Source organism: Rhipicephalus microplus, chromosome 6, assembly GCF_043290135.1.
Source record: "Rhipicephalus microplus isolate Deutch F79 chromosome 6, USDA_Rmic, whole genome shotgun sequence".
NCBI lineage: Eukaryota > Metazoa > Arthropoda > Arachnida > Ixodida > Ixodidae > Rhipicephalus > Rhipicephalus microplus.
This window is the reverse complement of record NC_134705.1, coordinates 193,775,781-193,790,522: the sequence shown is the minus strand read 5'-3', so window position 1 is coordinate 193,790,522 and position 14,742 is coordinate 193,775,781. Positions and strand designations below refer to the sequence as shown.

The following is a 14,742-nucleotide window of genomic DNA, read 5'->3' as shown; positions in this document are numbered from 1 at the left end:
CCTCTCCCGATTATCTCTCCGCCACAGCTGTGAACTCGTATATATAACGCTGTGAGCGCTCGTTCCATTGCACTCTCCTAGCAGCGCTGGGTGTTCACTTAGCGGAACACACGCGACAATACACAAAAATGGGAGGGGAGGTTATATAAGCGGCTCACAACATGTACACAACTCCTCACACAAATGACATACTTGGAAACAACAGATGGTACACAAGTGAACACCAGCGCTGCTTCGAATCTCTTCGTGGTTCCTTTTAGTGGGAGATGGTGTACCATCCGTTTGTCTGTTCGTTTATCTATCTATATATGGCTGTCTGTGGATATATGCTGGGCTGGCTAGGCCGGAGCGATGCGGGACTGCCCCAGACCATAAGGAGTTTCACCCCTAAAATCCACGTATCTCCACGACGTGAATACTGACGAGTCAGCGAGGCACCAGGGATCATTCCGTATAGCCGTATACGGCTATACGGAATGATCAGTAATGTCACGAATGATTTATAAATCATTCGTGACATTACCCAACCACGCATGCAGACGAGTATCCACCTCTGGTAGACAATGCTTGTGGCGTTTGGCAAAGGAAAGTTTATTTAACCAGTATACGCAGACACTATATACGCAGACACTATAGTGCCTGCGTATACTGGTTAAATAAGCTTTTTACATTTGTACACTAAAATCTTTGAAATTGCGTCAGTACAATTTATACAAATGCTAGATGCAGTTTTACACAGACTTCAATAAAACACTGTGCGCTGATACAAAACTATGAAGCGTTCGGCCCCGGTGTTTAGCAGTGGGTTCAACCTAATACTGCACTGAAGCCCTTTACAATTATTGGTTACATGTTCATGCTTCTTAATGAGATTAGACACACGTGTGGCTTGGGTTTACCACAGTGTTTTTTCACATGCCCCACATTGTGCCTCGCGCGATGACGGTCATGGAAGAGTGTAATAAGTGGTCGAATGCGTTTCGCAATGCGTTAACCGTAGTGGTTGTTCTCGAACAAGAGGCGGTCACAGACGTCGCAGCCGAAGCCAAAGTGCCGCTAGAGAAACTCCCGCCGAAAGAGGGCGTTCACCCCGGTGAACGAGCTTCCTCAATCATCACATTGACGCCGCAACACCGCGTTCACTTGCAAGCGTTTGACACTGCGAGCTAACTCACAACGCAGCCAATGGCGCGTGTGCTTGGGTACGTTGCTGCGAATGATGTAATTGATAACGCAGCCAATGGAGACCCGTTATGACACCGCTGCCGGATGGTTTTTTTTTATTTATCCAAGCAGATTTCGCTGTAAAAAGAAACCTAGTACCCTTCAAAGAACTGAAGCAAGAAGGGAGTGCAAAAATTGCCGCCCGTATCTTCTCACGGTGGAACTTGAGTAAAATGATTGCAGAGGGAAGGGGGGGGGGGTGTATCGTGTGAATGTTGCGTGATTGGGTATATTTGGGATTGCCTAACGCCCACTTCGTCTTTATTATTCCTAATTACTGAATGAAGGAAAAGCGTGGCCTTCAACGTCAAGCGAAAGCCAGGTAAAGACGCCCTTGACTGAATTCCGAACGCGCGATCCCGGCCTTCAAATGCGGGGTGGCCAGTGAACGATTGTGCAGCGCAGTCGTTTTTTTGTTTTTAACTACCAGACGTTGCTTGCGTCAGCCTTGCGAGGCGAGAGAGGGGGAGGGGAGTGACATGTTTGCGGATGTCTTCCTGGGCCGGCACGAGACGCGAGCATGCGCAGTGGGGGTGTGAACAGCGCCGACGCCGAAGCGCGACACCGTAGGCCTGAGTTCACGCATCCACTGCAGAGCGTCAGCGCATAGCTTTTTGACGCGGCCCCGTGCCCTCTCCCAATGAAGAGGGAGGCCACGTGTGGCACGCGCCGACGCACTGCAATATGGATACGTGGGGTCAGGCCTTTAGAAATGCTCCGCTATCCTTTTATTCCCTCTTCCACCCGCCCTCCCTAGTGAGCTACTGTTTAGGTGTCCTCCCCTGAGAGACATTTACGGGGCTCACTTTTCTCTTCTTTTCACTTATAATCACTTCCCCGCATTAAAAAAAAGGGGGGGGGGAGGAAGTAAGTCAGGTGAGCTGGATGACCTGTTTTTTTTTTTTTTTTCAACTCAGTGTGGCGCAGCCGGAAATTTCAGATTTTCCCCGCGTAATACGAGAAACCGAGGGTGTCAGCGCCAAGGCATCAACACCGCCTACATCTAGCTTGTCAACTTTGTACCCAAAACAAGTTTTGTAAGCCCCGCCGCGGTGGTCTAGTGGTTAAGGTACCCGGCTGCTGACCCGCAGGTCGCGGGTTCGGATCCCGGCTGCCGCGGCTGCATTTCCGACGGAGGCGGAAATGATGTAGGCACGTGTTCCGAGATTTGGGTGCACGTTAAAGAACCCCAGGTGGTCGAAATTTCCGGAGCCCTCCACTATAGCGTCTCTCATAATCATATGGTGGCTTTGGGACGTGTCCTACATATCAATCAATAAATCAATCAATCAAGTTTTGTAAGCTTGGTGTAAAACCGAGAATGCTGCTCTATATGGTTGTCGAATAGCTTCGACCTGACACCAACGTCTGCCGATCACGTGCATTATGATTAAGAGTAATACATGCCGCTTTCGTTTGCGAAAGTGACATGGTTTTAACTCCGAAGGTCGCCGTTTGCTGCGCCTTTACCTTTGAAATTACTACGCGCTGCTGTTTTGCCGCTCTTATGGACCTGTGGCCTTCTATAGTTTGTTGTGGTTAATTAACAGACTTTTGTTTTGTTATTGTTAAACTTTTTCCCCTGTTATACGATTAGATTGATGCATAGTTGAATGTCATTGTTTTCACGATATCATGACCTGTTATTTATTTTTTGTTGCGCGGCTAACAGTTTTTGTTAACATCTTTGTTGTTCACAAATGTTTTTGTTAGGTCACATGCACCTGCACTACATCAGCTGTAGATGCCAAACGGCAGTTTATGGACGAGGAACATTGTTTGATGTTAAGGTGCTTCACCCCTAAAAACTATTAAGCTCGGATTTGACTTCTTGAGCTTAACACTTTAACTCCAACGCTGGATGCGCTGGTGGGACACACACACAAGGACAAGAATAACAAGAGAGAAGGCAGGGAGGTTGACCGGGCACATGTCCGGTTTGCTACCCTACGCTGGGGGAATGGGAAGGGGGCATAAAGCTGAGAGAGAGAGAGAGAGGAAAGAGAAGAGAAATAGATAAAAATTGTCAGTCAATGGGCTGATGCGCATGCAGTGGCGGCACTACACATAAGTTAAAGGTGTTCACATAGGCCTGTAGTCCTCAAAAAGCGCAAGACGGCTTTGACTGCTTTTTGAGCCGACGAAAGACGAGGACGGTGTTCCAGTAACATCTGTATAGAGCGTGGACGATCGTCCAATTGTCGGAATGCGTCCGAAAGCTTCTGTCTGGAAGACCTGCACTGCAATTCAAAGGATGTTCCCACATTAGTAGCCATTTTATCAACGTTAGGGTTTTCGAAGCTTGAACGTCCTGAGTGCGTGTCCGTGTGGGTGCGAGTGTGTTTCTCGCTTTAATTTTATCTCTCTTTCTGTCCTCTTTCCGATCCCTATTTATTCGCCCATGCATCGGATAGCAAACTGGTTACCTCCACCAGGTTACCTTCCTTGCATTTTTTTCATCTTTCTTTCTATCTGTGCTTGCGAGGGTGTTTGCGAGATATAAGCGTAAACGCATATCCACCTAAAAAAAAAGCTTTTTTTTTAATTAGTTGGTGAGATTACTGTTTATTAATGCAACTCAGTAGGTAATTCATATTTACATGCCAGAAGCGTAGGCTGTCTGCCGTACATACTTTGTATAATTAAGGGTAAAAGCAAACTAGGGTCAAAAGCCTTCCACATTTAGCCTATGGGGTTCTCGGCGTAAAACGAAGTGAGACACATGCTGTCTCTTTCGGTTCTTTTTGCTAATCACAATTTTTAATTCTTTTCAGTGCATTTGAAGGTACCCAAGGTAAAACTCAGGAGCGGAGTGAAAGTTCGCGGTGAGTGCAACTGCACAAATTCGCTAATAATGAAATCTAACAAAAATCATTAACATCTTTAGAAGGGCCGAAAGCTGGGGCAGTTGGTGACGGTACTTGAACATGTTTCAAAACAGCGCTCGACTACGCAGACACAAGAGAAGAAGGGACAAACCGCAGCGCTGTGGTTTGTCCCTTCTTCTCTTGTGTCCGCGTAGTCGTGCGCTGTTTTGAAATATGTTCAAGTAGATTATTATTGCATTCAACAAAGGAAACTAGCCCTTAGATATACACACCTTTATACATGTATATACTCTAAACAAGCGCGTCGTTATCACCGTCGCCATGACGTTTCATCCAATGTGCTCAAGTGCAATACAATATTGGCCCCAGTTGCCGATGGCTCTGCATGGTGGCCTTTGCCGCGATTCTGGACAGCTGTCTTTGTCGGTTGTAAATCAAATATAAAACTATGACTTGCATTTTTGTGTATTTTTTTTGTAGGTGTAGAAGGCATGAATTACGCTTCCGTATATAGTCAGTACACCGTAATCATGCGCAATGTATTATTTATTCCCAATCAGTCACCTGCGCACCCAGTATAATACGTACATCGCTTCCACTACCAGAAATTGTTGAGATGTGACGCTGCAACAAATCAAATAATCAAACGTTTTGCTCTCGTTGCTGTCACTGGTGGTGCAGATCACATCGAGACCCACAGTAAGTAAGAAAAAAAAAACAGCACATGTAATGTGAGATGCAGGGCCCCTTTAAAGCGCCACTATACATAAAAAAAAACAATTTCTTCACGTAATGTAAAGTGATTCTTTCACGATGCCGAAAACCCCACTCTCTCTTACTACGAAAAGACCAGCGAAAACACGCGCGAAAAGAAAATTCGGGTGGCGACGCCACCTCGGAATTTTCGCACCAAACGCCATGACGTCATAAATATTGACAGCCTCTACTGGGTCATACGTAGTTCCTAAACAACGTTTGCAAGAAGTGCTGTTACGTTTTGTCCAGAAGTTCACTATGACAGACGCCACTTTGCACGGACCTGTCAGTCAGAAAGTTTTCCCCAGGGATCAGCATTTAGAGGGGTGCTGGAACCTCCATTTACCTGAAAGGTGCTTATGCACCTGCGACATTTGTGGTCGGGCGCGCGAGGCGGCTGCAGCACGGGATGGCACTGCTGGAGCGGTTCGCATCAGACCATGTGGGACATGTCTTTAGCTGTACCAGAGTCCTTCAATGCTCCAGTACAGCCAGAGTCCTTCAAGGACTCTGGCTGTACGCAGACATGAACGTTTTGTTGCTCGAGACTGCTGCCGCCATCTCCTCCAAAGATGACACCCCCGCCGGATCCGAATGACGGGACCCGCCAGATACCATTCGCCACAACCGGTGGCAGTGGCAGGATGGGGCAAACTTTGGGTCCCAACAGCACCTATACATGAAATATAATGATGAAAGTTTTCGATCTTAAATGGTATGAAACTTCAATGGGTCATTAATACTTGGAGAAAGTGTTGAAATTGTGAACGGGTGCCGCGCTATAAGTTGAAGTGACCCAAAGGTCATATGGCTCTGTCATATGACTCTGAATGAATATGCAAAGAGGGACAACGAAAAGAAGGATTGAAGTCGGGGATAGTGTTGCCTGCTCAGTGCTCGATCATTGTTAGTGCATAATTTTGCGAGTACAGTATTTACGTCACGAATGTGTCACTGATATTGCAGGTCCCAAAATGAGGAAAGCCCGTGTACGCATCCCCAGGACAAAACATCTGGGTGAGTATATAGGTTGCACCGCGTTTTTTCCTCCTCTAATTCAGAGTGGGCAGCGAGACACTTTGGACTTCAACAGCATGCGAAAGCAAAGACCATATCAACAGCAGTGGCTGCCCTTTCTCGCGCTGTTTAATGTGTGACGCCATTACCTAAACGATCGTGGTCTCTTCGCATTTGTACCTCTGATGTAAGCAACCCTTGCGGTCATGTAAAGGAACCTGCCCTTCTACGGTGACATCAGCACTTGTCTCCCCCATCGCAAGCTACACAGTACTCGCCACCTCACACAGCCACGATGCCACACGAGTTTGCTGCTACCCCCCCCCCCCCCAAAAAAAAAAAAAAAAGATCCTGCCCATGCTTGCGGTGGCGGTTAGTTGACGTAGATGCATAAGCGCTTTGGTGTTTGCGACAATTTTTGGCAAAGGTTGTGCAGAACCTGTATTCACGCTCTTACTGGCGGCGTTGCGTTGAAAAACATCGCAGTTAGAAAAGTAAAGCAGAACAAAAAAACCTAAATTCCTTATACTGGTATCACACGGGCACTATTGATAGCGATCAGGGCCGATGTGGATCATGTTTCTCGATCTCGATCCAAAATCATCGCTGCTGCACACTACAAATTGATCCGGATCAAGTTTGGTCCTGATGTCATTCAAATTGTGGTTTGGGAGCAACGTCGTGATGCTCAGATCACGATCGTCTTGATTCCGATCGGGTCTCAACGCGATTTAATGTTACTGTGTAACGACGCTTGATCCGGCAGTACAATTCTGATCGGCCCTGCTCATGAGTAAAATTACTTGTGCGACATTGGTTTTAGGAAGGAGAAAGTCACGTTTAAGTAGAGTTGAAAGTTGACCTGCGAAATAGAACGAACATCTCATACGATGCACGTTCCATATAATGACACACACACACACACACACACACACACACACACACACACACACACACACACACACACACACACACACACACACACACACACACACACACACACACACACACACACACATATATATATATATATATATATATATATATATATATATATATATATATATATATATATATATATATATATATATATATATATATATATATATATATATATATATATATATATATACTTGTGGATACCATGTACCGAGCCCTCCTGCTGACGCTATCAATTACTTTTATAATGAGATCATAAACAGATTATCAAGGTGAAAGCCTTAGATGTCCCGTATGACGCGAAAAGTGACCATCTTTGAATTCGGTGTAGTTTAGAGGTCCTTATTTGCCCAGGTGTTGTTCTATTGACCACACAAATTCACTCTCCTAACTGTTTCTGGAGCATGCAAACAATCTTAATTCCAGTTACCCCCTGTCGGCGCTATACCTGCAAGCTCAAGTGATTGCAGCACGGTATTTTGTAGCTATGTGTTTATTTCGATGAAAACACCTTTGCATTCTTTTTACGCTTAGCGGTTCTGAGCGACGGTCCTTATACATTATCAACGGATCAGCCAAATGTGAGCAGTGGACGATAAGACTAGCATATAATCTAGAATAGCGCGCTGCCACAAAACACCAGCGCAGACTTGGTTTCGTCGAAACTGATGACGAGTTAACAATCTCGGCAAACACTCGACAAGGACAAGCCGGGATCTGTCGAGGTCGTTTGTTGCATTCGATAAGTAGCATCCCGCCATAATGTAAGGATAACATTTGTGGTTTTAGAGCCCGAAACCACAATTCCATTACGAGGTTCAGCGAAGTGGAGGTATCCGGAAATTTCTACCACCCTGGGGTTCTTTAAATAAACCGATAACTGGCCCAAACTTGTGATTACATTATGGGGTAAATGAAAAGACCGTGAATTGTAGTGACATATTCAAACAGTCTTTTTGTGATCTGAGTAAGATTTATAGCTTCAAATCATACTTAAGAGTTAAAAAAAAAACAAACCGGAATGTTGCACAGCTTATAGCGGGAAAGCCTTCAAACTGGATTATGGAGTCGTTCACATTGCTGAGTATACCCTGATGCTTTCATGCGCAATAAAATTAGAGCTCGAAATTAGAATATGTATACTATTATATTTTCCAGTTCTGTTATTTACATTACCTACATTATCTATAACATTTATATAAATATATTATTTATATTATTTATATACTTGCACGCTGGGCGCGCTTGCTCAACACACCGCGACGCACAAACACGAACCTCTCCTTAGCGCCTAAACCCCTCTGTTTGCCGCACGTGTTGCGTGGGAACGACTTCACAGTCACCACAGATAGAAAAAAAATAGTTATAAATGTTTCACAGCATTTCCCGCATTACAGTTACGTGATTAAACACTCTAACCGGTAAGATTTCTGACCCCGCCGTGGTGGTCAAGTGGCTAAGGTATTCGGCTGCTGACCCGCAGGTCGCGGGTTCGATTCCCGGCTGTGGCGGCTGCATTTCCAATGGAGGCGGAAATGTTGTAGGCCCGTGTGCTCAGATTTGGGCGCACGTTAAAGAACCTCAGGTGGTCTAAATTTCCGGAGCCCTCCACTACGGCGTCTCTCATAATCATATAGTGGTTTTGGGACGTTAAACCCCACAAATCAATTGGTAAGATTTCTGTTAATACAGGTGCCATAACAATTGATTGTGCGTCCCTTCAACGGGCACCGAAATTTGATTATACGGGCCTCAAGCATTTCACCTCTATTGAAATGCGGCTGCGGCATGTGATGGTCCTGTGACTATGGTGCTAGGCTGAGTCCTTCAGTTCAGCTCTTGAGCACCATATAGCCATAGGACAACCAAGGCTAGCCATACCACTAAAAAGTAACTGCATGTCTTCTACAAACGATGATAATTCTTGTGTATGTTGGAAATGGCGAGCACTCCGAAAATCAACTTCCAGTAACAAAATGCTCTTGAAATACCGTGATTTCTCATACGGCATGTTTAAAACACTTTCTTGCAACGAAGCTTTCGCAAAAGTACTTCAGTTGATGTCTGTTTGTACATGTGCTTTTAGGAAAAACTTTAGGGCATGCAGCACTTGGGACAACAAATGTTGTAAGTTCACTCGGAACTACAGGTGAGTATACTGTCATTCCAATGTTGGTATAATGGCTTACTTTGCGGTCTTTTGTAATCCATGTTAACTTTTTCCAGCAGGATATTTTTGTCGACAAAGATGCGCGCTGTTGAAATACTCTACTATACTTTGTTCCTTTATTCAGCTTTATGAGTCTACCGCATCTTTACTGTGTGCGCTTGTAGTGACCGCTTAACTCTTGCGCCGATTGGCGTGGTGAAGCTATCAAACTGCAAACAATGCTTTTGCGTTAATGCACTGTTTCCCAAGAAGGAGTTTTTGCTGCAATATTTTAATATTGTCTATAGGCATTACCAAGTCGCATTACGAGATGAAAGCGCGTGAAAACATCACCTTACTTGCCTGAGCGCAATGAGAAGTATTTTTAGCAAGAAAACTGAAAGAAATAAAATTGTATAATAAAACTACAATAAAATATCATTTAACATGAAAGCACTGAAATGAGAAATTCTCGAGAAAGTTACATTCAGCTCATTCACTGCATTGACGCTGCATTAAGACAATAAAAGATTTTCTCTCTTTTAATATCGTGTGCCAGTCGTATTCATTATTTCACTCTTACTAAATGTAGTTTGTTCGATTATTGAATATACGTCTCCAAGTTGTTATTTCGATACTTTGATCTAGGGTTTTACCTGTCAGAACTACGGTGTTATCATTACTTGTTAGGTCACTTTAGATCTTCAGATCACTTTAGAGGGCGAAGCTGTTGTATGGCGTCGTCATCGCTTGACGTAACACCAGTAAAACCACCACCATCTGAACGCGCACTTGCGCCTTGGAGTAGACTTACTCTTGCTCTTCGAGCGTCTTGATGCAGATATAAAATGCGCAGTCCTTTAACTAAAACAACCTATAAGAATAAAGTAAAAAGGAAGCAAGCGAGAAATTGAAAGAGGGGGAAAATACGAGGAAAACTCTAAATAAATAATAGTAAAGAAAAACAGACAAACATATATGAAAATGCAAAAAAAATGAAAGGAGTGAAGAAAGAGAAAAACTCAAGAAAAAAATTAAATAAGCTGCCCCGCTCCGCACTTCGTTCAGGCTTGGAACAATTAGTGCGAAGCCGTCTAAACTTTTTTTTTTATTTCACGACATCTTACTTTGTTTGCTTTGTATTGATGATTTTGGCACATGTATCCACAGAATTTAAAGTGCGTAGATGCAATAACAATTGAAGTCAATGCTGGAATAAGGACGCGACGTACAGCAAACTTTTGAAACTTACAGTTTACAAAGGAAGCTGGATAGCTTGACTGTACACCAACATCATATACGGGAAGGATTAACACAGAGGAAGAACAAGAGCTCTAAAAAGTTACATCTGCACTATTTGGTATTTTAATTTTGATCATAAAGATCACGAGGGAACGTTCAGAAACCGCCATTGAATGTTCACTGATGGTCAGCAGTATAATATGATTTCAGCTCTGCGCGTATGGTCGAATGGAAGACAATATCAGAATGTATACCATGTATAAACTTTGCAACAGCCCTGCCATATTACCGTAGGTTTTCTTGTAGGTCAGGTGAGCCCTGTTTTGGCATGGAGGAAACGCGGAATGAGACAATGTAATACATCTGATGGTGTGAAATAACGCTGAAAGCAGTTTACAAAAAGTGCATGTATATACAGTATATTTAGCCAGTACAGTCGTATTCAAATAACTTATCCGTGTTAAATGTTTCCACAGGGGCCAGCATAGCAGAAACGGTACTGAACAGTCAAAAGGCTCAGACCGACCAAGCTGCCGGTGAGTACATTTACATAAGTTTGGGCAGTCATGTTTGGTCAGTGCACAGATGGTGAATCTCCCTTATTTAGATCAAATATATAGAAATATAGACAATTAAATAGGTTCTGTTTTTTTCTGTGCTGAAAAATATACCAGGCGTCACTATAATGGTAAATTTCCGCAGAAATTGCGCACAACTACAATTTGATGGATGTCTGCTAATGCTAAGACAAAGCTGCGACATCTGCCATGCGTGCGCACATCATTCATGATGCTCGTAAAAGAAGACAAGAAGGTGACTAGGAATTCATTTCGGGGGAGGAATGGGATGCTTAGCTGGTAGTTTCTCTGCCCTTCTGCAGTATGTGTTTCCGTATCATCATGTGTATGTAATATACCTTTATAAAAAGTGTTAGAATTGTTGTTAGAAATGACATAAGGTGCTATATCAAATAATTTTCGGTGATTTTTTATATCGGCAGAAATAAAATATAAATGAGAGACTGCTTAATTAGCTTGTCCCTAAGGCACGCCATTTATAACAGTCCTGCCTGAAAGGACCGGCCTACAAGGTGCATAATGTGCTCAGAATAACCACTTGATTTAAGTTTTTGTATGCGAATGTTAAACTCGGGTAGGTTAAGTATCAATGTGTGAAAAACATTCGTCTTCAAAGGCTCTATAGGCGAATGGTCTCCTAGTTTCGATCACATGAAACAGCTATAAAATATGGAATTGTATTTTTTCATGTATTTGAATGACTTGTATATGCATGCTTATAGTTAAATGGCTGCACTTTGTTCTATCTCTATGATTGACACTTCTAACAAGATGCGTTGTCTCGCAAACATAACATTACAGATTGATCACCGCATGCAACGTTCGCCGATGATCGCACCATATATACAGGTGAATATGAATAATGTTTGTTATTTTGGTGCAAGAGAGAGATGCACCTAAATAGTAAAATAGTATATTTAGTTTACTACAGCTCAGCTAATAAACTTTCATGCATGATGTGTTATGATTGAATCGTATAGTGAATAAATTAAGGTTTGTTTCAATATAAATATGGGGGCTCATGTCAGCTTTACGACTGCAAATACTTTACAAAAGACCAATCATTGAATTTATACCATTAAAATGACTTCACTAATGTGCTACTTCTGTCTTCTTTGCTGCTGACAAAGTGAAGTAGAACAGTCGAATAAAAATTTGTTAGAGAACTTGAGGAGTAGAATGGAGCTCCTTTATCAAATAACCTTACGGAATTGTTGCACTTTACCACAGTGTGGACTATCCACAACTGTGCGACACTTCTATCAAGGAGAATATCAAAAATTTGATACAGGGCAGGTCCTTTTGTCTTTGGTAAATATGACAGAACGTGTTGTAATACTAATGATTCAAAAATCGCGACTTCCAAGACGTGGTATTCGTTAGTTGTCAGAATTTAGGGTCTAAATGTTTCCATGACATAATGATTGTTTTGTGAAAGCGTGAGCAGAGTTCTCAGTTAAAGCTCACTGGCATTACTTGCACAGAGAAGATGACGAATTAAAAGAAAATAAAGAGATTACTATCAAGAATGATCCATCGTACAATTAGTGTTTTAGCTGTCAGTATGTGATTGTAACAACGTTTTATCTCGACAATATGTAATTAAATATACTGACTGCCTCCTCATCTTACAAACTAAAGTTCATTTGCATCTTGTTTTACTAATTCCACTAAGCTGCTGCTATGACAAGAATGATGAAGTATAGGTGCCAAATAAACAAAAAAAATCATAGCTATCTTGCCATCACCTCTTCAGGTAACTTGTTTCATTTTACGAGCAGCCAGCTATTAAACAGAGGAAATTAAATCGTAAGCTGATGAATATGTCACAGGAACAGGGGCTTAAATGCATGCCAGAAGAATAAATATGCAAACATCGAACTAAATATGCTGACAAGATATAACAAAACTTTTATGTTCCAACTTTTCAGGCCGCTGAGGCCATGCACACCTCATACATGCAAGGTCTCTGGGAATATTTTCTATCTTTCCATGAAGGAAAAAAAAAATACACCTGTGATTTATTTATGAAGCAATAATATAAAGCTCAATCACAGAGGCAACTAAATATATTTTGGCATTCTTACGCTCAATTTCAATATTTGGCTTTCAAAATGAAAACAAGGCTTGGTTAAAATGTTCCGTGGCACTGAATGAGATGGAAACCTTTGAGCAAATAAATGTCATTAAACTAAATTAAAGGCTGTCATTTCGTTTTTCTCTAAGCAGACACCAACAACAGCAACACACGAATTTTGTTGTTTGAAGACATATGCAACGCTGAAGAATGCTGATAGATTTTGTAAGTCTTGTTTACTACGCACAAGTGTTCTGTAACATAGACAACTGCAGCCTTTATCCTCTGATATTTGTATAAAAAGATCTAAAAGCGCATTTTTCGATGAGGAAATAAGTGTTTGTTCTCATAATATTGTGGCGTCCAGCTTATAGGACTACTAAGTCACACAAGAAAAAAAAAAAAACGAAACAGAATCGTATGACAAAATCAAGGACGCAGCCAAGCCTTATAAGATTTGCAGATGACACCATAAATGTTCTTTGTATCGATGAAAAAGTAAAACTACTGTAAATATATTAAAGTGCCATTGTAAGTATAAAAAACGTGGATAGTTCTTCTTTGTAAGAATCGGTATAACACGAGAGGGAAAGGTGTCATCACAGAGGTAGTTGAGCGGTTATTTTGCATTGTTTCGCCACAATGGTGAAGGAATGACTGCCACAACAACAAATTGCTCTGTCACATGAAGAAGGGGCAAGCAGCTCTAAATTTTCAGCGTGCACTTCAAGCACAAAGCACTCACAAAATGAGCATACACAAAACCAGTGTGGACTAACAACTGTCAAGATTGGACACTTAAAGCATGCTGCTCAAACACAAAGAAAGTGCACTGAAGGAGCGCCCAAGTATACAAAAAGCGAGCGTCAATAACTGTCCCAATTCTCACTTTTTCGTGAGCCACTACTCGCCATTAAGAAGCTGGACAACTTACGCTATGTGGCCGGGTGGTTTGCACTGCGGAGCGAGAGGTCGTAGGTTCGACGCCCGGCGATGGAACTTTTTCTTCTCGATTCTTTCTCTCTGTACTCTGTTAGGACACATTCTACAACGCATGTCCTTGACAGAAATACGTCAGCGGAGCCGTGGTGGACCCCGGCATAAAACAGTCCTGTGTTAAAAAAATTGGCCGCAGCTTTCCTCGGGGGAACACTGAGGAGGATGCGGAGCATATAATTGGTTAACGGGGTGTTAAAGTGCGACTTACTTGGGTCGATGGCTAAATTGGTTAACGTGGTTGTGAAATGGGGTGTTAAATTGCGACTTACTTGGGTCGATGGCTAAATTGGTTAACGTGGTTGTAGGAGGGGGTGTTAAATGAGTGAACACGTACACACGTATGCGAAAGGGCGGCGCTGGTCGAAGGGACGTCGATCATTGTGTTTGTGGATTCGTTGGAATTCATTTCACCGCGACCTTGGACGTCGACGCGCCGTACAAACCAACCGACGAGCGGCAACTGAGCGAGCGAGCGCCGACCTTGAGTATATATACAGCGCGACGGCGCATGCACTGTCAGCTGTCGAATGTTCGAGAAGGGGGAGAAGCGCAACGGCGCATGCGCGCGCGTGAGCTGCCGATGTTCTCGAAGCGCGACGGCGCATGCGCGTGCGTCAGCTGCCGATGTTCTCGAAGCGTGATGGCGCATGCGCGCTACATTATACAGCTAGCGAATGTTCGTGAAGAGGAGAAGCGCACGCGGTGTGTAGAGGAGGAAGGGATGCACAGATGGTGGAAGAAGGAGGAGGAAGCTTGCGGACGGCGCCGCACTACAAGCCTCGAGTATTAGATGCTCCGCATCTAAAATCATGGACCATCTCCCCGAAGGGAGCCCTGATGGGACGCAAAGCAGCAGCTGTGCGCATGCTGTTGACCCGGTTCAAATGGGCGGCGACGCGGGTGCTGGAAGAACGGCTTTAGGCGAAACTCGAT

At 43.2% G+C, this 14,742-nt stretch overlaps 1 protein-coding gene across 1 annotated transcript in view; it reads left to right on the top strand.

Moving 5' to 3' along the window:
* LOC142765105 (uncharacterized) overlaps positions 1-12,934 on the top strand; it is a 15,532-nt gene extending 2,598 nt beyond the window's left edge. The window contains exons 2-7 of the mRNA XM_075865682.1: positions 3,999-4,049; positions 5,775-5,825; positions 8,851-8,913; positions 10,632-10,691; positions 11,535-11,582; positions 12,665-12,934. Of these exons, the coding sequence (XP_075721797.1) occupies positions 3,999-4,049; positions 5,775-5,825; positions 8,851-8,913; positions 10,632-10,691; positions 11,535-11,539 (230 nt within the window). The 3' untranslated portion in view covers positions 11,540-11,582; positions 12,665-12,934. The remainder of the gene's footprint in view (positions 1-3,998; positions 4,050-5,774; positions 5,826-8,850; positions 8,914-10,631; positions 10,692-11,534; positions 11,583-12,664) is intronic.
* The last annotated feature ends 1,808 nt before the right edge of the window (positions 12,935-14,742 follow it).